The sequence below is a fragment of the Polypterus senegalus genome, chromosome 4, assembly GCF_016835505.1.
Source record: "Polypterus senegalus isolate Bchr_013 chromosome 4, ASM1683550v1, whole genome shotgun sequence".
Lineage (NCBI taxonomy): Eukaryota > Metazoa > Chordata > Cladistia > Polypteriformes > Polypteridae > Polypterus > Polypterus senegalus.
In genome coordinates this window covers 17,288,807-17,315,554 of record NC_053157.1, presented here as the reverse complement: position 1 = coordinate 17,315,554, position 26,748 = coordinate 17,288,807, and the positions used below count along the sequence as shown (strand labels likewise).

Here is a 26,748-nt window from a genome sequence, read left to right as displayed (position 1 = left end):
GCTTAGAGCCGCCCTGAGTACTGCTGCAATAAATTATTTCATCGAAGTGAAACATGTTTAATAACGTGCTTTAACTCCTATCATCATGAAAATGACATCACGTATACATCTCAGTATTTTAGTTATTCAGAGAGCTGTAATATCACGAATGTAATGGATTCTGTGTCCAGTTGGAGGAAGAGAGCCAGTTTAAGAAGCAAGTAGTGATTCACACACATAGAGCACATAGAAAATCAAATACAAAACAAAGCATTTAACGTGCTACTTTAATTACGATGTGATTTTAGAAACTGGTTAATTAAACAATTTTAAGATGAATTTTATGATGTTCTACTTTAATGACAAAATAAACTACGTGATTAAAGTGGAAATGTCGAGATTGAAGTGACATTTCGTGCTTTTTCCCCACCGTGTGCCTTTTTCTCTGTACCTAATAAACTTTCATATGACACTCAGACAGTGGGCTACAACTCGGCTTTCCACGGCGACTTTGATATGTGTCTTCTTTTTATTTCCGGCACTGTGCGATTTTGTGGATGTGAGCTTTCATGTTTCTCCAACACGCTATATCACTCGATCAACTTCATTTTGTTGATTATACCACGGCTTATTTGAACAAATAGTATGTTTTTCCTTTGCCTCCACTTGGTATTCGCTGAAATTCTTATGTTTCCCCCCGTGCTTTTCCCATTGTCTTTTCACAGAAGGCTGTGCTTAAGGGCGATTTATATTGATTTGCATATTCAAATAGGCGTAATTCTGGGAGGATTTAGGGCGTTACATAATGCGCGTGCACGAGCGTTAGTTTTCACACTGATCGGGATTTATGTAACGGAAGAACGTGGAAGTTGGAGTACGCACAGATTCCTGCATCTGGATTGTTCTGTGCGTAAGCACATTTCGGCTTTTGTGCTTACGTCATGTTATAGTGCGAGTTCTACGCACGGCGTTATACATGAGGCCCCTGGACTGTTGCAGTGCTTTGTTTTATGGCATCCCAACTAAATATATCAATAGATTACAGTTTGTTTAGAATTCTGCTGCTCGTTTACTTACACACACTAAAAAATCTGCTCACATCACTCCTGTCCGCTATGATTTCATTGGTTACCAGCCTTTTCAAGAATCAAATATAAAATTATTCTCATCACTTTTAAAGCCCTTCATGGTTTAGCCCCTCATTATCTGTCTGAGCTGCTGTTTCCTTACACTCCTGCTCGTGCATTAAGATCATCGGATGCTAACTTACTCATTGTGCCTAAATAGAGGTTAGTAACTATGGGTGGCAGAACTAACAGTGTGATGGCAACTAAAATTTGAAATGCTCTTCCTCTCAGTCTTCGCCAGGAAAATCTATTATTCATTTCAAACTCCTGTTAAAAACACATCTCTTCAATGAGTATTACTCATTTTCTTGTATGTAATTGCTATTGTAAAGTGTCCTTGTGTATATGAAAGGCACTACATAAATAAAAATTATTATTATTATTATTAGTAAAAATACATTTGTTTGGGACATGGTGTTCATATGATTGGATGATGTATCATGTGAGTTAAGCAGCACGAGTAACATGAGATTTTTACATGGACGTTCTATTAGTGTTTGGTGTTGTTCAATGTTGGACATTATGGACTCTGCAAATGCTGAACTGGCACCCTAACTGGGATGAAGGGTGATACCTCATCTGGCCAGGAGACCATAATAGGTGGACTACATAAATACAAATGCTACCCAGTCGGGAAGGCTCCAGGTTCCTATCCCAGTTGGGACAATCATATCATGAATGGATGTGTTGTGAGGGGGGACTGGATATCGGGAACAGTTTATAGTTTATAGGCATCAGTGCTGCTCTGCTACAGCCCCAGTTTATCTCTTTCAGGGCTGAATATTTTTTCCAAAAAAAAGAAAAGCAATCAAAGCAATGGTTTCACACATAAGTCAATTTAAAACATCCGTTGCTGCTGTTGGCGCCTGTTCAACGTCTTTGGTGGCTGCACGGAGTTGGCTCAACGACCAGCAGGAATGTAAGGCGGACTAGTTGCTTGACTGTCTTCACTTGGCAGGTGGGCGGCAGTGGCAGTTGCAGTGCGATGCAATCTGACTTGTACCTCTTGTCATTGTAAGCGCCAGTCAGTATCCTCCCAGGAGAACGCAGGAAAGGTTTTCTATAATTATTTCATTTATCTCTTTGAGGGCTGAATACTACATGGCTACACATCAGCTACATGGATGTGGTCAGCACCACGGTCAGCTTATGCTGGTACCTCACTTTCATTTTTGATCTCCATCTCCAGTTCACCTGCATCAAAATCAGAGTCCGACAAGTCAGAGTCCGATTCAGCAATAATACGCAAAATTTTACCTGCAAAGTGTTTTGTTTTGCACATTCGCTTTGGTTTCTGGTCAGATCTCAATACTATTTCAGAGGTTGTTTGCTCTTTGCTACTCATGCACGCTCAGGGAGTGGAGGTCAAATCAATGTAGCTAACTTTCCATCCATCCATCCAAAATCCAACCCGCTATTTCCTAAGACTGGGTCACGGGGGTCTGCTGTAGCCAATCCCAGCCAACACAGGGCGTAAGGCAGGAACAAAGTAGCTAACTTTCTTTCTAGCAAAGAGAGTCAAACTCAAATGTAACAATGAGTTTTGTCGCTGTTTACAGCTGATTACCGTCATCTAACCCTGAATTTCAACAAAAGTCGACATTTGCCCTGAAAGAGTTGAACTCCTACAGGGTTCGATGAGATATGTAGATCATAAGGGCAACCCTATAGGGATCCCTGAGTGCCACCATAGGGAGCTGCCAGGAGAAAGTATCAAAACTTTTGGGGAGTTCCATATGACCCGTAAGTGCTTCTGAAATGTTATGTCATTACATTGGAAATAATCCTGGGTCTAGCATAAAAGGAGCCATCTTGTGTCATTTACGTAAGGACAGTGGATGATACTCACCAGAGGAGTGGATGAAGAGGAAAGAAACTTTAATCAGTTTTGGCAATTTATACTTTTGGCTGGGATTGTCTGATTCATGAAGGTGCTGTGCATCAACCTGTGACTGTGTTGGGTGTAATTGTGTTTGGGGTTCAGGTATCAGTGGTGTCCCCCATGGTCGCAATTCTGTCAAGTCAAGTCAAGTTGGAGTGCATGCACTGGTACAGCACGTTGCCGCACCCACTACACGTCGAAACAGCTTGGGATCCCGGTTGGCAACCCCCCAGGCAAACACGCGGTCCAGTCCTACCCTGTATCTGCCACAGCCAGGTGTTATGTGGGCGACCCCTTGGCCTGGTCCAGCCACTTGGGTCCCCAACAATGAGGATCTTATGAGCTGGATCACCCTCGGGGAAACGCACCTCATGGCCATAGTGCCATAACTGACACTCCCTCACGATGTAGGTAATGTGCCTCATTCGGGACTCCAGGAGCAACCGCTCATTCGACACAAAGTCAAACCAATGATACCCAAGTATTTTCCGGAGAGACACAGTATCAAAGGAGTCCAGTCTTCGTCTCAGGTCACTGGATAGTGTCCATGTCTCGCAACCATATAGCAAGACAGGAAGCGCTAGGACTCTAAACACTTGGACCTTCGTCCTTTCGCTTAGATATCGGGAGCACCACACACCCCTTTCCAGTGACCTCATGACCTCCCATGCTCTCCCAATCCATCTACTGACTTAACAGGAAGAGTTACCAGAGACATGAATGTCACTGTCAATGTAAGTAACCCTCTAGATAAGGTAGACACTCTCTCTACAGACACAAATTGCTGATGGCTGTGCCCAAATGGTCATTCAAGGCCTGGCTCTTGGTTTTTATTAGGACACTCACAAGCCCAGATACTCAGACTCCTCACTCAGTCTCCCGAGTGCCCCGATCAGGGCCTTCACTGACTCCGCAAAGATCATAACATCGTCAGCAAAGTCAAGATCAGTGAATCTCTCTATACCAACAGATGATCCACAACAGCTGGACCCCACAACCAAGCATTGAACAGAGTAGGAGCAGAACACATCTCTGACGAACTTCAGATTCAACTGGGAAAAACACAGAGGTCCTGCCTCCAGTCTGCACAGCACTCATAGTACCAGTGACACAGGCCAACCATGATATCCAGCAACCTTGCGGTGATCCCGCGAACCCTCAGGATGTCCCACAGGGCAGCTCGATCAACTGAGTCGAATGATTTGCGAAAATCAACAAAGGCTGCAAAGAAACTCTGCCGATATTGGCGCTTGCGTTCTATGAGAACCCTCAGTGTCAGGATGTGGTCGATGGTAGACTTCTTAGGTGTAAAACCAGACCGATCACCATGATGATGATGCCAGTCTCCCAAATGGAACTAAAGATTGCTTGCAATGCCAGGAGGACAGCCTTACCATCAGCCTGGAGAAGTTCAATCCGGATACCACAGATCCCTGCAGCCTTTCCCCACCTCAGCAGGTTCACCACCTGTGCAATCTCAGTGAGATTGGCTTGTCCACAGCTAAATGGAGGATCAGCCTCAAGAACCGTGGACCAGAGATATCCAACGCCCTAGCTTTGAACAACTGCTCAAAGTAGCCAGCCCAGTGGGTCACAACTGCAGTGTCATCCGTAAGGGCCATTCCATCAGCTGCCCTGACTGTGACTCTCCGATGAACAGATTCAGATGTGTGTAATGCTTTGATTCCTCTGTAAGCAGGACGTGGGTCGCTAGACCACAGATGGTGTGTCACTTGCTCACAGATTCCTCTAACAAACGCCTCTTTATCTTCCCTCAGAGCCCTTGCAGCCGTCCTTCTCAGTTCCCAGTACAGGCCAGAGTTGCCATTGAGCCGTGCACTTTGACTCCTCTCGATGATATCCAGGGTGCCCTGTGAGATGAAACACCTCCTTCTGGGAACACCGGTAACACCAACACAACCCTCAGCAACCTTCAGGGTCTTGTCACGGAAGGTCTCCCACATCACATTAGGATCGGCAGTCGTACCCAAATCTGAAAGTTCCTCACACAAACTGCATGCAAACTCATTAGAAATTGTGTGTAAAATTAAAATGTTTTAACACTCAGCTTTCTAACTGCATCTTGTATCTTTGAGTATCCATTGAGAATAAGGTCCAGTCCAGAGGGCAGGAAAGAGTGGCGTGTGTACCTGTGTATAGAAGGTCCCACAATTCCCACTGCATGTCAGGAGAGAAACCAAGCCACGAAGTCCAAGAAACTCTCTGTAGACCTCCCTGATCAAATTGTGGTGAAGCATCAATCAGGGCTAGGGCATACAGCCATTTTTTAAAGCTTAGAGTGTTCCCATGAGCACAGTGGCTCTAATAATTGTGAAATGGAAGAAGTTTGAGCTAAAAGGTTGCTGTGCATCAACCCGTGACTATGTTGGGTGTAATTGTGTCTGGGGTTCGTGGATCAGTGGCGCCCCCTTTTGGTCACAACACCTATTTTGTAAGAAACTTCCTTATCTGTTTTGCATGAAACCAGGAGATTAAAAATGCTTTCTAGGCTATCACTACAAAATACATGGCGTAAATAATATATTTAAAAATATCATTTTTGGGTGGAGTATTCCTTTCAAATTAAAACAAACACTTTGAGTATGGCATATAAATTGGTATACAATATTTGCAACACACAAAATATATACACATTTACAGGTAGACTTCATTTACTGTTTTACATTTAGATCTTCGAATCAAAGAAAAGCAATATATAATTAAAATGTTTTAACATACAGCTTTCTAACTGCATCTTGCATCTCTGAGTATCCATTGGGAATAAGGTCAAGTCCAGAGGGCAGGAAAGTGTGACAGATAACCTAAAAGAATAAGAAAAATATTATTAATCAAACATGCATCTGTATACTTGTCTATGTTACATTTAATTATCAAAATCTCACATTTAGTCTTAAATTTCTTTGAATACTATAACAGGAGATTTCAGTCATTTTCTAACCCGCTTGTTCCTGAACAGGGTGGCAGGGGGTGCTGAAGCCTATCCAAGCTAGCACAGGGTACAAGGCAGGAACAAACCCTGGACAGGATGCCAGTCCATTTCAGGGCAAACACACACAACACACACATGGGCCAATTTAGTATCGCCAATTCACCTAACCTGCATGTCTTTAGACAGCCAAAGGAAACCCACACAGACATGGGGAGAACATGCAAACTCCACGCAGGGAGGACCCAGAATGTGAACCCTGGTCTCCTTACTGGAAAGCAGCAGCGCTACCACTGTGCCTTACCTATACAGAAGATTTAAGATTATAAAATGCCCTTTTTAAATCTTACACCCAATAACATAACATAATCCAAGTCAGGGTCAAAGTTTGGGCCCAGCCTACCCTGGCAGAACAGGGTGCAATGCAGGAAGCACCCCTAGCAGTCCATCACAGGGTTCACTCATACACACCACCACACTCAAACTAATTTGGAACCACCGATTGCCCTAACATGCACCTGTCTGGAAATGTGGGAAAAAATTAGGATACCAGGAAAAAAAAAATAAAATGAGCAAACGCTAAAAGTGTAATGACTGAGACATTCAAACCAGGATGGTGAAGCAGCACACTACCCCTGTGCCATCTTGTTACACCAAATAATGGTGTGCCGTTTACCCATCAATGCTTGAAATTTCATTCTTAATTATATGTAGCGGATTCATACTCCTCCCCCCCCCCACTCTTTTTGCATGTGTTATTGTGTTGTATATTTAATTTTATACGGATTAATTATATATCCATCAAACTACACTCAATTACCAATAATGATAAAGTAAAAACATTTTCAGAAAAGGTTGGAAAAATTATCAAAAATCCAAAACGTTCATGTAAGCATTCAGAGCTTTTGTTGTGGAACTGCAGATTGTGGTCAGGTCCATCCTGTTTGCTCTAATTATCTTTGAGATGCTTCTAGAACTTGACTGGAACTCACAAGTGGCAAATTGGAGTGACTGGACATCATTTAGAAAGGCACCTGTGTATAGAAGGTCCCACAATTAACACGACTTTTGAGGACAAAAGCCAAGTCATGAAGTCCAAGAAACTCTCTGTAGACCTCTGGGAGGCATAGATCAGGGCAAGGGTATTCAACCATTTTTAAACCTTGGAGTGTTCCCAAGAGCACAGTGACCCCAATAATTGTGAAGTCGAAGAAGTTTGGAGCTCTTTCTAGAGCTTGCTGCTTGGTGGAACTGAGTAACCGAGCAAGAAGCACCTTGGATCATGGAGGTGATCAATAAATCAATGGCTTTTGTGTCACTATCCCTCCTAATCCACTAACAGCTGTGTTTGATGTACCTCCAGATGGGTTTAAAGTGGAGAAGAACAAACAAATTGTAATGGCCTTTACCACACTACTGGCACGTAGACTTATTTTGCTCAACTGGAAGAATCCTAACTCTCCTATTCTATGTCAGTGGGCAACTGATGTTATATACTATTTGAAATTGGAAAAAAATCGAATTCTCCCTGTATAAAACTTTTTCGAAAAAAATCTAATCAATAACATTTTAAAATAAGCATTTAAATTGAGGAAGAATATTCTCTCCCCTCTTTTTTATTCTATTCATTTTTATTCATTTATTAATGTATCTATTTACGTATTTTTAGTAGTTTAAAGTTTTACTCTGCTGGCCTAGCTCTCTTTTTCATGGTTGGGGCTTGATTTGTTTCGAACCTAGTTTTTTAAAACTTGACTTGCTGGTATGGAATGTTATTTGATTTAAATAAAAATCAATAAAATGCAAATAAATAAATAACCCAATGGCCACTCTTACAGAGCTTCTGAAGTTCTCCGCTGTAATGGGAGATGTAAGAGCCATTTTCCTAGTTCTATAAGATTCATGAATATTTTACTAGATGACAATGCATAATCTATGGGAGGTTCCTATAAACCCCACAAGTAGAATTGTATTGGTATATTCTTGCCATTTCTAACAGCTTTGAGTAAACATTATTCTTCAGTTAGTGACCAGCCTTGCCATCAGTAAGGTGTGGAAGGCATACGGTTTTAAACCATGCCTACATGTCCAGGTCTACGTGTGAAGTCACTCATAAAATAGCACTTATTTAAGTGTTGAACTGTATGCTTAAGGTGTACAGAAGAAGAAATTAAGAAACTTTAAGTATAGAAAGAAGAAGCTAAAATCTTTAAGTATATAAGAAGCTAAGAATCTTTAAGTAAAGAAGAAGAAGTAAAGAACTTTTAAGTACAGAAATAACTGAAGTTTCTCTAGAAAAGCTAAGTTTAGAGAAGATATATTTTTCCTTTTTTTTGCCTTTTATTCTACGTGTGTAACTATTTTTTGTTTTATTCTTGTGTGGATTATTTGCTTTTAACTTTCACTAAATATTTTTAAAACAAACTTTTGGACAGAGAGATTTCTTTTGGCACGCATTTTACCCATGCTTGACCTTGTCTTACACTTCGGCGGCTTTAGGAGATGTCAGAAGGACAACTATCACAGCAGCACTTCATAAATCAGGGATTTGGGTAGAAGGGTTAGACAGAATCCACTCTTAAGTAAAAGGCATTTGCTGGCATGAGGAAAAAGATTATCTGGACTGATGAGACAAAAACTGAACTCTCTGGGCAGAACTCCAAGCACTGCTTATCGCATACCTAATACCATCCCTATGGTGAAGCATGGTGGTGGTAGCATCATACTGTCTGGGAGCTTCTCAGTGGCAGGTCAAGAATGAGTGAAGAATGAATGAAGCCAAGTACAGAGAGTTCCTTGACGAAAACCGGCTCCAGTCCAAAAGGCATGCGACTTCAGATTGGGCTGATGGTTCATTTTTCAACACAACAATGACCTGGCAGATACATCCAAGACAATGCTGCAGTGGCTTTGGGGCAAGTCTCTCAGTATCCTTGAGTGGCCAGGCCCAAACCCAGATTTAAACCCAAAAGACAGTATGTGAACAGACCTGAAGATGGCAGTTTGCAGATACCTCCCACCCAATCTAACAGAGCTTGCAATGATTTGCCAGGAGGAATGGGATAAACTGCTCAAACATCAGGTATGCAAAGCAATTAGAAATTTAGCCAAGAAGACTCAAAGCTGTAATTGTTAAATTGGCTTCTACAAAGTACTAAATTAAGGATCAGCATACCTGTATGAAGAAGAGATTTCAAGGTTTTTTATTTTTAAATTTATTTTTTATTATTTGTGAATTTGCAAAACATTCTTGAAACATGTTTTCACTTTATCATTAATAGGAGGCTCCGCCCCCTGATCGCTTCGCTCGCCAACCCCCAGGTTTGGTCCTGTAGAAATACAATATAAAGTGTTTTTTTTTTCTTCCCATGGGAATTGTTACATATGCATTATGTTCACTTTTTATTTTAAAACTTCATAAAAAACAGTATTTGGAATGGACTTTTCTTCTAGATCGCATTGAATTTTGATTCCTTGTTTGGTCTTAAAGCGTGATAATGCAACGTATAACTGTCCGTGAGTGAATATTGTTTCTTTGTCTCTTATAAATAAACCGACTTTTTCAAATGTTTGTCCTTGTGATTTGTTAATTGTCATTGCAAAAGCTATTCTGACAGGAAACTGTAAATGATGCAATATGAATGGCATGTCAAGATCTCCCTTTTGCACGAACACCATTTTGAGTTCATTCAATAAAAAAAAGACTTTCTGATAAAACAATCCACTTACAAAAGTGAGAATATCCAGAGCTGATGTAGCCACTGGCATTGTTCTCAAGAAGCTCTGGATGTCTGGCCATTGTGGATTGCACATCATTGTAATAAAGAAATCTGGCAGAGCGATAGTTCTGGATATTGTCATTGCATCATGATATAACTGTTGTAATGCTCTTGGACTACCTTGATATGATGATGGTAATATTACTGCTTTACCTATTTTGAATTTCTCTTTGGATATACACGAATATCTACTCTGTCTTTGATATCTCCGTCTTTCATTTGTATTATCGCTTACAATTAGTCACATGTAGGTTTATTATAAATGCGACTATGATCTTTCGGATTCATATGGAAATGCAAGAAAATTTCTTTGTCCGTGTTTTGCTGATAACTTTCATGTAAAGTGCGATACTTTTGGACGTATGGATCTGTATCCATTATTGGCTGTATAATTTCTATTACGTCAGATCGTGTATCTCTGTTGATTCTAAGTTGTATCGTGTCTCTGTGATCATAAATGTACACCTGACTAAATTGTGTTTTTTTCTAAATTAAACTTGTCGTAGCTGTAGTTGTTGCGGGAACACAGATTCTCATAGCGTATGGGACTTTTCCCTTATGGCAACACGAATTAGACGATCTACAAGTCTCCGATTTAAACTGCAAAGCCTTACAATATCTACATACTTCTGACATATCACCAATGTCCATATATTCAATCTCTTTTTGCTGTTCTGTTATTTCACCTGGTAATAATTTCTGTTTGTTTGTACTCTCTTTTTTTTTTGACACCTTTGAATTTTCATACTGTCATATTTTTTAACTTGCTCCGTGTGTATCGCGCCAAGGTTTTTTTGGAGCCTTTCGAATTCTACTGCTTTCATAATGTGTAACCTGCTCTGCATGTGTATGGCACCAACGTTTTTGAACGTCTTTATGATGTTCTACTGTGTCTTTTACTCTTTGTCTTTTATTTCTGACCCCATCTGGACCTGCAAGGTTTTCAATTCTACTTGTTCCAGGCTGATTAATACTTTCCTTGCCTAGGTGACCATCTCATGGGAACATGTTTCCAATGGATGTCAATATGACGTGACTTGACCATGATTTGACCGTGTCACAGGAAGTGAAAGTGCCCCTGCCTCTCTTCAGATCACCTCTCGTTGCAAGTTTTTTTTTTTCACAATAGAGAGTGTCAGGGATGCCAGGGGCCATGACCCGGCCGGGACGCCATGAGGGACCGGATGTGGGTCTGTGCCCACCCTGGATCACGTGGGGGTCACCTTCCTGGTTGCTCTGGGGGCCACGGGTACAGGGCATGGCAGCTCCACCCTGTAGGGGCCCGTGGTCACCGCCAGGAGGCGCCCCAATGCCTTGGGGACCTGTTACCCCAGCACTTCCGCCACACCAGGAAGTGCTGGGGGGAAGAATTAGGACGGCGCCCGGAGAGCTGCCGGGAGGACAGCCGGCACTTCCGCCACGCTGGGGCGTGGCCTGAAGAGGAATGCCAGGAACACCTGGGGCTCATCCGGGGACTGTATAAAAGGGGTCGTCTCCCTTCATTCGAGGCTAGAGTCGGGTGGAAGAAGGACGAGGAAAGAGAGAGGAGAGTGGAGGCGGCCCGAAGAAAGGCATTGTGGCCAGGACTGTGACTTTGGGGTTTGTGCACTAATTTGGGGTCTGAGTGACCAATTATTATTGTATATATTTGTAAATAAACGTTTGTGGGTGACATGAACATGTCTGCCTGTCTGTGTCCGGGTCAACCTCCACAAGAGATAGGTTATTGAGTATAAATTAATAGGAAAAAATGTTACAGTTATCCATTTAAAATTAAATCTGCAACACAATAAAATGTGCAGAAAGTTAAAGGGTCTAAATACTTTCTGAATCCACTGTATTCCAAAAAAATGACTCTCTCTGTCCACACCTAGGAAGTCACAGATTACAAAACTGTTCATTTTAAATAATGAACGCAAAAAAAAAAAAAACGTGAAGCAAGGAGAATCACAAAAATTATAGAAGGTAATCAAAGTCCTGCTGCCCCTTAGGGACTACCCATTCAGGTTGTCGAATCACCAAAGTCTAGATTATTCAAATTTTGCCTGTTATAACTTACAGAAAACACCCCACAAGTTTATTATCCTCTAGGAATGCTGACAACCAAATGATTTATTTTTCTACTTTCAATTATAAACGGTGTGGAAGAAAAATGAGACTTATGGCGCATAAAGTGTTTTGGTATGGTTTCCACACTAAAGTACAGTATCTATCTTAGAAGTAGGTTAAAAGGGTTAATAAATGTGAGAAACCTGTTCAAGCATATCAGGAAAGCAGATAAAGGTCAAGTGAACAACAAAGGATAAGAATGTACTAGGAAAAGGCTAATGTCATATACAGGATGTTCTAGCAGGATTAAGAAATCAGCAGATGTCCTGCACCCAGCAAAGACATGCAGTTGTCACATAACACAGAAATTTCAGGGGTAAGGGCTGAACCTGAGAGATATGGGAAGAAAAAGAATGTAGCGTAAGAAGACTTATTTAGTGGATTTCAAACTAGCTTAGCTCTATCACAAAACATCTCATGTCTTTTAACCAATCAGATATGCGAGTAAGCCAACAAACCAATTAGAGTAAATGTCAGGTAATGTGTATGCGTTAATTCAGCACTGTTATGCAAATTGAGTTGTTTTTAAACAAAGACCTCTGTGCTTATTTTTTTTATCATCTGCTGCAAACCTCTGCCCATGACAAAGTCCCTTAGTAGATGTTGTACATGGTGTTCCCTCATTAGCATTTGCTGAAAAGTAAATAAAAGACAGTGGGCAAGCTTCCTCCTGCCTGGTTCCTGACTCAAAGAGGTCCTACTTTTATCTTTCTTTAAAATATTTCCAATTTAATTTCTACCATAACATATCTCTATACACATTATCAGGACCATTTTGTGCCATGATTGTGTTAAGTTTACCAGCTAATAATAATAATAATAATAATAATAACAATAATAATAATTACATTTATATGGCACTTTTCAAGGCTTCTCAAGCGCTTTCTATTTCAACCATCACTACTGTGAAGTGTCCACCTGGAAGATGCAATGGCAGCCATTTTTGTGCCAGTATGCTCCCGCACATTAGCTGTTAGGTGGTGAAAGGGTAAGAGATAGTTAGCCAATCAGAGAAAGGGGATGATTAGGGGCCAGAATGATCAAGCACTGGTGGGTAATTTAGCCAGGACTTCAGGATACACCCTACTCTTTATGAAGGATGCCCAGGGATCGTTAATGATTACAAAGAGTCAGGAGATCAGTTTAATGTCTCATCCAAAGGACGACACCCTTTTTACAGCACAGAGTCCCTGTCACTTCACGGGGCATTGGGGTCCACTTTCAGACTACAGGGTAAGCGGCCCCTGCTGGCTTCCCTAACACCTCTTCCAGCAGTAACCCAAACTTGTCCTGGCTAGTTTCCCATTCAAGTACTAGCTAGGCCCGAGCATGCTTATCTTCAGGTAGAAGACCTCCTCTCAAGAGAATGTGGTATGGCTGTTGACCAGATGAAATGTGTATTTGTGCATGCGGATGTTGTGAGCCTCAGTAGCTTCTTATCATTCAGAAAACATAAAAACTCAAGTTGAGGGGATCAATCCTATGTCTGCAGCAAGGCAAGAACCCGTCCTGTGTGTTTGTGCAGTCAGTGGGTTTGCCTACACTTTAGTAACCCGGTTATTCACAGAAAGCTGGTTTCTAAAATGCCAAGTAAACCTTTAACTATAACCCGGGACTGAGAACAAAAGGAAACCAAAGCTTAAATGAGAAACAAAAGTTGAGGTCAAGAGAACAAGCAAGAGGTCAAAACCATACGTAACATGTGAGAAGTCTTTATTTTTTCTTTTTTGTACAAGGTTTTTTGAGGTGTCTGTATCCACAGATTGGACTCTCAGTTGTGCTGATTAAGCAAAGGCCACAACCTCAGAGGCCACAGGAAGAGGGCACTAGCTCCCTTGTTGGAATATGTTATTTTGTAATTGCAGTATGTTACATAACCCAAAACTATATAGATATAATATTAAAAGGCAATACCCCTACCTTAGTGATACAGTAGTAAGAAATCACATAGGAGAAAACACAGCTTTCTTTACACGGCATAAGAGACAAAGAAGCCATGACAAGACTTTTCAGGTAGAGGGAACCCGATGTATAGAGTCTGCCATTTTCGTCACTGCGCTGGAAGGATTTTCAGGATCGGATGACAGTAACTCCCATTCGTCCGTCAGATTCAAAGGTGTGCCGGGCAATGTTCCAAAGCTTTATACTCTTTCTTTGTGTGCATACCCCCAATTGGGTAAATCATGCCATTCCAAACAAGGAAAAGAAGATCCAATGTCATGCTGACTCACAGAAACAGTACAATGCCCATTTCTCAGTTGTCCCTTTCTTGTCCTCTAATGCTTGCCTAGCAGTTCTAAATGATGAGCCCCTGTGTGCTAAATCTGGCCTTGTGTTAGCTGTACATGTGAGTGGATTTAGAAAATATTTTTTGTACATTGCATAGTGACATATTAAACTTATATACTTATTACACCACACTGCTAGAAATGGGAGGAATTGGACATTAACAAAATGCTGGTGATTTAGGACCTAAAATAGCAACCAAGACGTTCCAAAATAAGTCACAACATCTAAATCATTATGAAATACAAGCAAATAATAAAAGGAACAGAATGCTGAACTTTATTAACCCCTAATCATGACACTTTCCTCAAGACTCCAACAACAAGAGACTCACGTCAAGCCAGGTCAGGGTCACTAAATAATTTAAGGGTATGGGTGGTTGTTTTAGTGTGCCCTGTGATGAAATCTGCCACTGCTCCCAGGGCTGTTGCCATGGCTAAACCCAATACTATCAAGACAGGCTCCGGCCTCCAAACACCATAACTAGCATAAGCAAGGTTAGCAAGTAGATGAATGGATGGATGGTATTTTCATTTTTTTGTGAGATGATGCCGGTCCCCTACAGACTCCCTTTTCCCGCATGGGAGTCTGCTGAACCAACACCGTCTATAGTTATGACCGACATGAGCTGACAAATAAGGACAATTCTCAGATGAAACCAGAGGATGGTGGAAAAAGTGCCCAAGTGTTTTTGTTAAAAATAGCATTCATCCATCCATCTATTATCCAACCTACTATATCCTAACTACAGGGTCACAGGGGTCTGCTGGAGCCAATCCCAGCCAACACAGGGCACAAAGCAGGAAACAAACCCTGGGCAGAGCGCCAGCCCACCACAGGGCATGCACACACACACTAGGGACAATTTAGGATCACCAATACACCTAACCTACATGTCTTTGGACTGTGGGAGGAAACCGGAGCACCCAGAGGAAACCCACGCAGACACAGGGAGAACATGCAAACTCCACGTTAGGGAGGACCTGGGAAGCGAACCTGAGTCTCCTAACTGCGAGGCAGCAGTGCTACCCACTGCACCACTGTGCTGCCCAAGTACATATATTAATACGTAAAAATCCAGTGAAAAGTGAGGATAAAAATCAATGAATGATTCCGTTTAAAATGCAGGCTAACTCCTCCCGGTTTCAGCCCACCTTCTTCTCATTCTCCCTGGCTCACCCATTGCTTGCATAGCCGGCGGAGACTCAGCAGCCACGAGCTCCATTATGCCGAACCCTGTCTTGACTGCCTCCGGATATCACAGACAGACCATCTGAGGTCGGCTCTTCTCCCTTCTTCCTTCGTGCTCGCTTGGTCACACCTTGGAAGCCTAGGGAGGGCACCTGCCTTGCTTGCCACACTCCACCTGAATATTCAGTGGGGCAGGCCCTAGAACGCCACAGCCAATGCTCCTTCGCGGGGTCCCCGCTCATTCTGTTTCCTCCTTCCTTCCAGGTGGCCAGATCGTCCTTCCAAGACTGCCTTTAATGTCTTTTAACCTCTTTACTTTCCATCTTCCTTCCCCTCATCTTTGATTCCCGCCTTCGCTTTTGTGCCGGCCAGTATATTATATATATATATATATATATATATATATATATATATATATATATATATATATATATATATATTGTGAAGGACTGCCGGCTTTGTGTTCCAGTCCTCACCCCCAGGCCGCCAGGAGGAGCTCTCCCGACAGCATGATCGTGCCCTGAGGTCCAGCAGGGCCTCATGGGCTATGTAGTGTTTATATACAGCCCTGCTGGATACCTTGTGGGCCACAGGGAGTCGCTGTAGGGGGGCTTGTGGGCTCTTATGTGCCCTATGACCCGGGAGTGTGTCACGGTCACGTGACAGGAAGAAACTCCCGGGTTGAAGAAAAGGACTGTTTACCCTGACCCGGAAGGAATAAGGGACTGTGGTCTGATTGGGCAGGAACACCTCTGGGTTAGGGGCTATAAAAGGACTATGGGCCAGTCCAGACACTGAGCTGAGCTGGAAGGTAGAGGGGCGAAGTGTCTGGGCGAGGAGGAGAGAATATTATTGTAGTGGTGTGTAATTTATGAGTAGTGTGGAGTGTGCTTTGTGCACAGTATTGTTAAATAATAAAAAGTCCGGGACTTTTACCTGGTGTCTAGCGTGGTACCTAAGGGTTCAAGGGAGCACTAGCGCCCCCTACTCTCACACTGTCGTAGTCGGCAGGATTCTCTGTCCATCTGTTGGCAGGGGACCTGCATTTAACACAAAATTTGTGTGGGCAGACAACCCTAGGAAGATCACGCGTCAACGCACGGAGGTGCAAACACCACCCACTACTGAGAGCACTGCGAGTGTGAGCATGATTCTACTTGGAGAACGATGGGGAAGAAGTCCAGAAATAAAAAGGTCAGTCCCTGCTGGGTACAGCATCTGACGGACGCTGAGATGACCTGGACGTACCTGAATGGGAGCGAGGAAGACCAAGCGCTAATTCAGGCCGAGCAAGCCCGAGTGGCGCAACAGTCGGGACGCGGACAGCTACTGAGCGCGTCGGGCTCCCTAGATGGATTGGGGACTACGCCGCCTAGTCCGGAGGTAGGTGCAGGGAAAGCGTCTGATGTGTCGGGCTGTTTTTTATCCTGTTTTGCAGATGCCTGCATCCACAAATCCGCAGCGTGTCAGACGCCTACCTCATGTCCCGGTAAGATGGCCGCGTTTCCCAGAAAACAAGCCAGGATGGGAGACGGCTAGCGATGCCCCCATATGAGGACAATAGCCTGGTTTCCCGCGGTGGATGCCGGGAAGGTGAAGGACGCTCAGAGTCCTCTGGGGAGGTCGTCCGTTCCCCGATGAGTCCGAGCCTCCGGGAAAAGGAGGGGAAGGCGAGCGAAGCAGCGGCAACGAAAACCGCTGCCAACGAGCAGCGGGAGATGTCTGAATGGCCCTCCGTTGCAGTAGGAGGGGAGGAAGACAGTCAGCCAACAACGGCCAGCCGACCCCTGGAGGACTCCAAGACCCAAGAGCATTTGCGCGACCCAGCTGAACACGTGCCAGGAGGGGACGTGCTCATTGGTTCCCGGTCGGCAGGTAAGGAAGAGGCGGAAGCAAAATTACAGCCGGCCATGTTAACTAACTTTGCGGACTTATGGGGTCTCGAGAAATACCTCGAGCCCCTGCACCGTTTCTTGCAGGAATTAAAAGAGCTGAAGGAACGAGTGGTAGAGCTGGGAGCGACGGCCGAGGTGCCGCTGAATGGTCTACTGGAATATCTACGGCGACTGGGTCGTGAAGCTCCTGTGGTGATCGATGTGGGAATACAGGTGAGTCCAGCCCGTATTGTACAGCATAAAGGGACACAGTGCGAGACAGCACCGCAGTTAATAAGTAGTGGATGTCAAAGCACCATGTGCCTAACAGATTGTGGCACAATGACCGAACGGTCGTGGCGAGGAACGATCGAGCCGGGGAATGCGTATGACGTGGCCTTCCGGAGCAGTTCAGGTCTCAAGACTCCGACCGGTGTGTTAGGTGGATTGTCTTTGGTAACAGGAGGGCTGGGGGAAGCGCCGCCCGCACCGGTGCAGATGAACAGTGCTGTTCATCAGAGCGGTCTGGCGTTAATGACGCCACTGCCTAATAAACGTAGGACAACGGGCGTGCAAACAGCAAAGAGGCTCTCTTTTTTCTATAGAGAGCCTCAAGCTGAGCACAAGCCCCAGATTAAGCAGGAGATCCCCAAAATAAAACGTGGCTCTCCTAACATAACAGAGAGAAGGGCTGAGAGCACCAAAGCGGCCATAAACCCCTCCTTGGCAGGAAAAGGGGCAGAGATGACGCTGACGGAATTCCCGAGGTGTTTCTGGTCTCGAAGAGGGAGACAACCAGGAGGAAATCATCGGTGTTACAACTGCCGTCGGCTGGGCCACGAGTGGTGAAATTGTTCCCAGGGGACAGGGGAGCGGGCGGATAAAGGATACACCGTTCCCTCAAGGTTCGCTGGGAGACATGGACAATGCAGCCAAGGTCTTGCTGTTGCGTCCTCCTGGAGGAGGATGTCCCTCGCGGGCTTAACGTTCCGCCCCAGTTGTCGTCGCTAAGGGGGGGGGAATTGTGGAGGACTGCCGGCTTCGTGTTCCAGTCCTCACCCCCAGGCAACCAGGAGGAGCTCTCCCGACAGCATGATCGTGCCCCGAGGTCCAGCAGGGCCTCATGGACTATGTAGTGTTTATACACAGCCCTGCTGGATACCTTGGGGGCCACAGGGAGTCGCTGTAGGGGGGCTTGTGGGCTCTTATGTGCCCTATGACCTGGGAGTGCATCACGGTCACATGACAGGAAGAAACGACGTGTCTCCCGGGTTGAAGAAAAGGACTGTTTACCCTGACCCGGAAGGAATAAGGGACTGTGGTGTGATTGGGCAGGAACACCTCTGGGTCAAGAGGTATAAAAGGACTATGGGCCAGTCCAGACAATGAACTGAGCTGGGAGGTAGAGGGGCGAAGTGTCTGGGCGAGGAGGAAAGAATATTATTGTAGTGGTGTGTAATTTATGAGTAGTGTGGAGTGTGCTTTGTGCACAGTATTGTTAATTAATAAAAAGTCTGGGACTTTTACCTGGTGTCTATCATGGTACCTGAGGGTTCAAGGGAGCACTAGCGCCCCATACTGCCATATATATATATATACAGTATATACACACACATCTCTGTGGGCGCCCATGGAGAGTGACATGGCTTTATGGATTTAAATCCTGGCCTTTTTTTTTAAGCTGCTGACACACTATACCACAATTTTATGAAGTAAAAATATTTCACAGCGGTGTGTCCTGAAGTACTCCAACAAGATTATGAGCACATTGTGGCAATCACTGGTGTCAATTATGAACAGAAGGATAATAATAATAATTAATTATATTTATATAGCGTTTTTCTCGCTACTCAAAGCACTTAGACAGAAGGGAACGACGTCAACCACTACCACCAATGTGTGGCACCCACCTGAATGATGTAACAGCAGCCATTATTGCGCCAATACACTCACCACACATTAGCTGTTAGGTAGAGAGACAGCCAGTTAGAGACAGGGGGTGATTAGGGGGCCAGAAGGACTAGGCCACGGAAGACAATTTAGTCGGGACATTGAAGTAAACCCTACTCTTTTTTGAAAGATGCCCAGGGATCTTTAATGAGCACAGAGAGTCAGGACCTCGGTTTTATGTTTCATTCAAAGGACGGTGTCATATTTACAGCCAAGTGTCCCTACCACTGCACTGCTGGGGCATTGTGATCCACACAGGGTAAGCGCCCCCTGCTGGTCTCACAAACACCTCTTCCAGCAACAACCCAAGCTTCTTCCTAGATGGTCTTGCATCCAAGTCCTGGTTGAGCCCAAACATGCTTAGCTTCAGGTGGATGACCTGTTCTGAAGTGCATGTGGTATATGGGTGCTAATGCCACACAAAGGCCATTATGAAAGTCTGTGTTTATTTCTGAACCTCAGGAAGTCAATCAGGACAAGAAACCCCATAAAAGGAAATTCAAACACATTTTTCTATGAAGAGATCTTTATGCTGCTCCACAAAAAAAGTAAAAAAAATGAGGGTGTGGGCAACTTTGCGTAATAAGATTAATTTAAAATGACTGGAAAGTCATTTTTGAGGAACAAAAACAACTGACTGTGCCTTACATTATAAATCCATCTCAAAGAAAGCACATGTGTCATAGGCGTTCATGAAGGGTAAGATTGTGAAAAAGCTTCTCAGCGGAGGCGTAGCTTTGAACAGATCATGCAAAGCATTATGCAAGAAATGTATTTTTATTTCACCCATGATGATGAAACGGATGTTACTTGAAATGAAGTTCTAGAATGTTTACCATCCATCTGTCCTTCGTTTTTCACCAAAGGATAGCCTTAAGCAGTGTGGACCAGTGGTTAAGCCACTGAACTTAGTGTACACACCCAAGGTTGGCAGTCTGATTGCTAAATTAAACTCACTGAGTGTCTTTTTAACAACAACCCTGATCCCAACCCTCAACCATAACTCTAACCATGTCTGTACTTCAGTTATTAAAACTGCACTGTAAATGTTTGCTAATGGAAATGTCAGCAGAAAAACATAATGCTTAATCCTTTATTACTAACATTGCAGAAAAGTGTTTCAAATTTGGGATGTCACGATATCAGAATTTTTGTGTTCAATACCAGGTCAGGTCAGGTTGGGGAGCATACACTGGTATATCTTGTTGCCACACTCACCACATGACAAAACAGCTTGGGATTCTAGTTGACAACCCCCCAGGGAGAAACACGGTCTAGTCATACCCTCCGGAAATGACCCTCTGTCTGCCGCTGCCAGGTATTACATGGGCGTCCCCTCGGCCTGGTCCAGCTACTCAGGTCCTCAACAATGAGGATTCTGTGAGCCAGATCACCCTCAGAAAATCGCGCCACATGGCTGTAGTGCTGTAACTAATGCTCCCTCACAATGCAGGTAATGTGCCTCATTTGGGACTCCATGAGCAACACAAAGTCAAACCATTTGTACCCAAGGATTCTCTGAAGAGACACAATACCCAAGGAGTCCAGTCTTCATCTCAGGTCACTGGACAGCATCCATGTCTCGCAACCATATTGCAAGACAGGAAGCACCAGGACTGTAAAGACTTGGACCTTTGTCCTTTTGCATAGATATTGGGAGTGACACACACACCTTTCCAGCAACCTCATGACGCCCCATGCTTTTCCAATCCGTCTACTGACTTCATAGGAAGAGTCACCAGAGACATAAATGTCGCTGCCGAGGTAAGTAAACCTCTCGACAAGGTCGACACTCTCTCTGCAAACAAGCACACTGCTGATGGCCGTGCCTAAGAGGTCATTAAAGGCCTAGATCTTGGTTTATATCAGGACACTCACCCTGACACTTCAGAGCCCCGTTCAGAGCCTCCATTGACTTAGTGAAGATCACAGCTTCGACAGCAAATTCAAGATCAGTAAATCTTTATTCACCGACAGATGCCCCACAGCCGCTGGACTCCATGACCTTGCCCAACACCCAGTCCATACAAGCATTGAACTGAGTAGGAGCAGAACACACCCCTGACGAATCCCAGAATCAACTGGGAAAAACACAGAGGTTCTGCCTCCACTCTACACAGCACTCACAGTACCAGTGTACAGGCCGGCCATGATATCCAGCAACCTTGAGAGTATCCTGCGAACCCTCAGGATGTCCCACAGGGAAGCTCGATCAACTGAGTAGAATGCTTTATGAAAATCGACAAAGGCTGTAAAGAAACTCTGCCGATATTTGTGTTTGCACTCCATGAGAACCCTCAGTACCCTCATTCAATAAAGATGCCAGTGAAAATGCATAATACTTGATACCTACTCTATATCATGGGAAAAACAAATCCCATTCAATGGCTTTTAACTTAAAGTCCCTTCATAACCCAAGTGAACAATATGGTGGTTTTTTCAGTAATAAAATAAACAATATATAAATACTAACAGTAATAACAGCTTTAAAATACTGGAATATCATCAAGTAGTTACCTAGCTATCATTTAAGTAAGCTAATATGGGCATTCTTAAATATCAAGAGAGCTTGAATTTTAATTTGTGATGGACTTGAGGATTCCCCTAATGTAACAACAAATTGGGGGAATTTTATTATCCTGGGAGTTGGGGTTCAGCATAGGGGTTATAAAACTTTTTTCACCATGGACTACCCGATTTTTCTTAAAATATGTAAATTCCAAATGTATTCCCTGTCTTGTAACTAAAAAAGTACCTCTTAAAATCAATATTAAAAATGTAAATTCAATCATTATTATATATGCACTGCAGAATGTAGTGCATTAAAAGACACTTCAGGATATTTTGATTTAAAAAAAAAATCTTTGAAGCGATTTTTGTAACAGGAATTTTAAAATCTGTTAGGTTTATAACATTTTGTAACCATTCGCAACCCACTGTAAGATTTAGAAGATTTATATTTGCATCATTAGCTTGTTAGCTTACTGAAGAGTAATAGAGATACAGCATGCCAGGCTAATTCTGTGAAACATTTTAAAAAAGCGCTCAAAACCCTTTTTTTAAATCTGTTTTTTTCATAGCTAAATTTTAGTTGTACTCTTTGTAGACCATCTAGGAATAAAATTATCATATATTATTTGTAGTCTTCACTAATCTGTACTTTTTTCTGCTTTCTTTTCTGGTTCTTCGGTGGTGGCGATTTGTGCCACCACCACCTGTCCAAGGCATTGTGATGCCACCTGTGATGATGGAATGAAGGCAAGTACCCCAGCAGTCCACGAGACCCATTGAAACAAATCCTATCTGAGAAACCTGGAAACAATGAGGAATGACTTAAGAACATTTATGTTAGGTAGAATGCCCAGTGTATTCTGGGTTTTCTTTTGGCATTGGTTCCCTTGCAGATTTTGTTTTTTTTTTTTTCTCCAGCTTCACTGAAATTTTTTAGAGACTTACAATGTAATTGTAATTGCAATTATACAATTAAATATAATTGTATATAATATTGTATACAAGGATGCTACTCTTCTACTATTTACAGTGGTACCTAGAGATACGAGTTTAATTCGTTCTGTGACCGAGCTCATAATTCAAAATGCTCATATCTCAAATCAGTTTTCCCCACTGAAATTAATTGAAATGAGATTAATTCGTGCCAGCCCCCAAAAAACCACCCCCATTTTTTGCTAAATGTTTTCAACATAAGAAAAATGTATTTATAATGAACAAATATTGTATACAAACAAAATAAAATCTAATACATAAAAGAGAATCTAAAGAAATAAAGAGATGTTGGCGAAGCCGATTAGCGTATTGTAATGTTTTTTTCTTTCACTTCACTTTTGCTTAACTTAATTATCTTCTTCATTAGTTTTTTTTTTCTTTTTTGCCGCGCTTTCGTCAATTTCATTCTCAAGGTGTTTCAATACAAACCTGTCCAAGGAGCTTTGTTTAGTCCTCCCCTTTAGAATGCTTCTGAAATGAGTTAAGCAAGTATCATTAAATAGAGCTGCTGCACGATCAGTTGTAACTTTTTCAGGGTTTCTTTTCAATAAAGTCAAATGTTAGGCAAGTGTCATTAAATAGCGCCACCGCACGATCAGTTGTAACTTTTCAGGGTGTTCCTTTTCTTTAAAGTTCTAAACTTTTTCCCAAATTGCAAGCACTTCCTTTATCTCACTTTAAGAGATAATCTCCTCCGCAATACCGATCTCCTGCAGAACCTCCGTATGTTGCTGCGTCTGTAGTTCCGTCAACTCCTCCAGTGTCAGTTCCTCGGAATGTGCGGCCATAAGCTCTTTGATGACTCGTATTTCAAATTTTGGCTTGTAACTCACGGCAAAAAGTTGACCTAGTGATGGCTCGTATCTCAAAAAACTTGTACGTTGGGGCACTTGTATCTAAAGGTACCACTGTATATATCTATGTTTTATAGGAAAATTCTAATGGACGGGGCCTCAAGTTATGATATGTTACTCATGTAATAATGAAGCAATAGAAACAAAATAAATACAGTGCATACATATGCTTGATAGATAAGTAAATAATCCAATCAGATTCGGTGTTGGAAATAGTCGTCTTATTCTTGCACGGCACTCCATATTGGCAAAGGTATCCGCAAGCATTGTTGGGGTGATGGCAGCAATTTCCTGTTCAATGTTTCACTGTAATTGTTCCAGTGTATGAGGCTTGTTCTTGTACATTTTTCCCTTCAGCACTCCTCAAAGACAGAAATCCGGAAGTGACAAATCCAGGGAATGAGGTGGCCATAGTCCTTTTGAAATAACTTGATTGCCAAAAATAAATGATTCAATTTGTGCCATGCTGCAAGCTGACATGTGACAAGTTGCCCCAACTTCCTGGGAATAGCCTTCACTGATCTCATGGTCATCCAGTTCATTTACAAATAAGTCAAAAAGAGCGCCATTGTCTCATTCGTTCATGCATTTATCCAGGCATACTGTGATCTTTATTTTGTTTGGATTGCTTCATTATTGAGTGTAAAACATCATAACTTGGGGCTCCGCCCATTAGAATCACTCTGTGTAAGATCTCCTAGATTTACTTACATTTTCATTGTTTCTTATTCATTAATAGTCTTACCTAATATTATTCTTTTCTTGTAACGTTCTCTTTGACATCTTGTAAATCACTTTGAGCAGCATTGTTTGTATGACAATGTGCTATAGAAAGAAATTTTGTTGTTGCAGGGGTGGAATGGTCATTAGGGCAATGCCCGGTGGGCTGCGGACTCTGGTCTGGTCATGGGCCAGCCGTTTCATGAAATAAATTTTATGTACTTGTTACTGTTTGACATTGAAATTAATTTTCTAAACTATTAAACATTATCTATCCGGTACTGCGATTTATGTAGTCCTATGTAATATACCGTATTAAGTCATCAAGTTGTTTTAGTTGTCAGTACACAACGTTGCAGCGAAAAATCTGGTCAAAACTGCTTTTTGCCGATTTCTGTTTTGATACCGCTACATTTGGGTAGAATATACATTATTGCAATTTATTTTATCTCATATCTAGTATTTCAATTCTGTGGTACTAATAATTAGTTTAGATTACGTAGTATGTATTTTATTGTTCTCTGGTCGTTGGTGTGAGCGATAATTAGTGGTTTTCAACTGTGATTGTTAGTATGATGAAATAAAGTTATAAAGCACATAAATTTTATTTCTAAGCATGTCGTCAAATATTAAATTGTGTCTAAACAACAGTGTACAGATTAAATTTGGCAACAGTTTAGATAGAGTTCATATCATAGGTTCATAGCAAGAAGCGAGCGGCGTACTCATCACAAATTTTAAGAAAATTACAGTGGATCGACCTACTCATTGAAGGATGCCCAGGCCAGTTTTGAGACCCAGTCTGCTCCTTTTGTTGTTGTTAATATTTAATGGACAAGTCAAATTGATTCAGTTGTTAAATGTCACAAACTCCTGGTGCTTTAATTTTCCAAAACTGTGCCAACTTTTCAGTTTATCCAAACTTTGATTTCCTGTGTAAAATCAAACTTTTACATTAATACAGTATATTGTTTCAGAACTCCTGTAAAACAACCCTTATTGTGCTTTATCACAGTATCTTATATGACTAATAAGACTTTGCTTAGCTTGAGTACAAATGCAGAATTACATATTAACAGCAACTGCAGTGTAACTGGTATACTGTACAGTATTACATTTGCCAACATTCTTTTCCGCTCCGTACTTCTAAAAAATTTTTTTGCTGTATTGAGGATTTGTTCTGTTCTGTGTATTGTATTGTATTGTATTGATCCCCTTCTTTTTGACACCCACTGCACGCCCAACCTACCTGAAAAGGGGTCTCTCTTTGAACTGCCTTTCCCGATGTTTCTTCCATTTTTCCCTACAAGGTTTTTTGGGAGTTTTTCCTTGTCTTCTTAGAGAGTCAAAGCTGGGGGCTGTCAAGAGGTAGGGCCTGTTAAAGCCCATTGTGGAACTCCTTGTGTGAATTTGGGCTATACAAAAATAAACTGTATTGTATTGTAAATATATGAGATGTGTTCTCACTACTTTCATTACATTTTCGGGTTTGCACTAATTAACATTAGTTTGGCTTCAAAAAACTAAACACATAATGCAAATTTAGCATTTTCATATTCATATTTTGCAATTAAGTGTGCTATTTTACCAATCATACTAGGTGACATAATCACAGTGCTTTGTGCTTTGACGTACTAAATCATTTTATTTTGGTATTAACAAATACAGAAGCTCATTTCATTGGTAGGGTAGACAGGCCAAATAGCCACTTCACCTAAATCTTGCCTTTTATTTACTACAACTGTTCTTACTGCTTGCAGTGTGAAGTTTCTCATGGTGGGTGCAGGCAAAGGTGTTGCTAGAGATTTTGTGTCCCATGGAAGGATATCATATTGGGCTTCCCACGGTGACCAAAACAACCCTGTACAACGACTGTGTCACCACAACAACTAACTTAAATCCAATCAGAGCTTTTATAACTTTACCTATGCAGGCTGGTATAGCTCCACTTGAGTCCCATACTTACTAGGGCTGTCAAATAAGCCAAAAAACAGGCTTGAATATTCAAATTAAAACTAACTAATTATTAGAATATATTCAACCTTTTATACATTATTATTATTATATTAATGATGGCAACATCTACAACAAAAGCCGGCAAAAAAAAAGTGATATTGAGGCAACTGACATTTAAAATGTAAAAGCCACCTCCATAAAAGAGCACAACCATCTTGTCTTCAGTCTAGAACTGAGTGCTGGGTGAGCTTAAATCCTTGTGAGCCACGTGCACTCACACCACACCTCATTATATTATTATTCATATTCTGAATTTATATTTTACTCATGGTACGTCTTAAAAGCAGGGAGCATTTATCACACTGCTGCATAACAGTGCAGCCTTCAAATGTAAGAAGTGCTTGTAAGCTGTACACACTAAGTGGTCTGATCAAAAAGAAATACGCACACATGTGCATTACTGCCTGTAATGCACATATGAAACAAAGAGGAATGCTTAAACAGGCTAAATGATGATAATTTTATTTTTCCCTAGCTAAGTGGCTTTTTGCTCCTTGAAGCCAGAAGTTGATCTCTTATATAAATGGAGA

General features: G+C 42.2%; 1 protein-coding gene across 1 annotated transcript in view; it reads right to left on the bottom strand.

Annotated features, from left to right (window-relative positions):
- glrbb (glycine receptor, beta b) overlaps positions 1-26,748 on the bottom strand; it is a 160,515-nt gene that overhangs the window by 73,123 nt on the left and 60,644 nt on the right. The window contains exon 6 of the mRNA XM_039750302.1: positions 5,728-5,810. Coding sequence (XP_039606236.1) covers positions 5,728-5,810 — 83 coding nt within the window. The remainder of the gene's footprint in view (positions 1-5,727; positions 5,811-26,748) is intronic.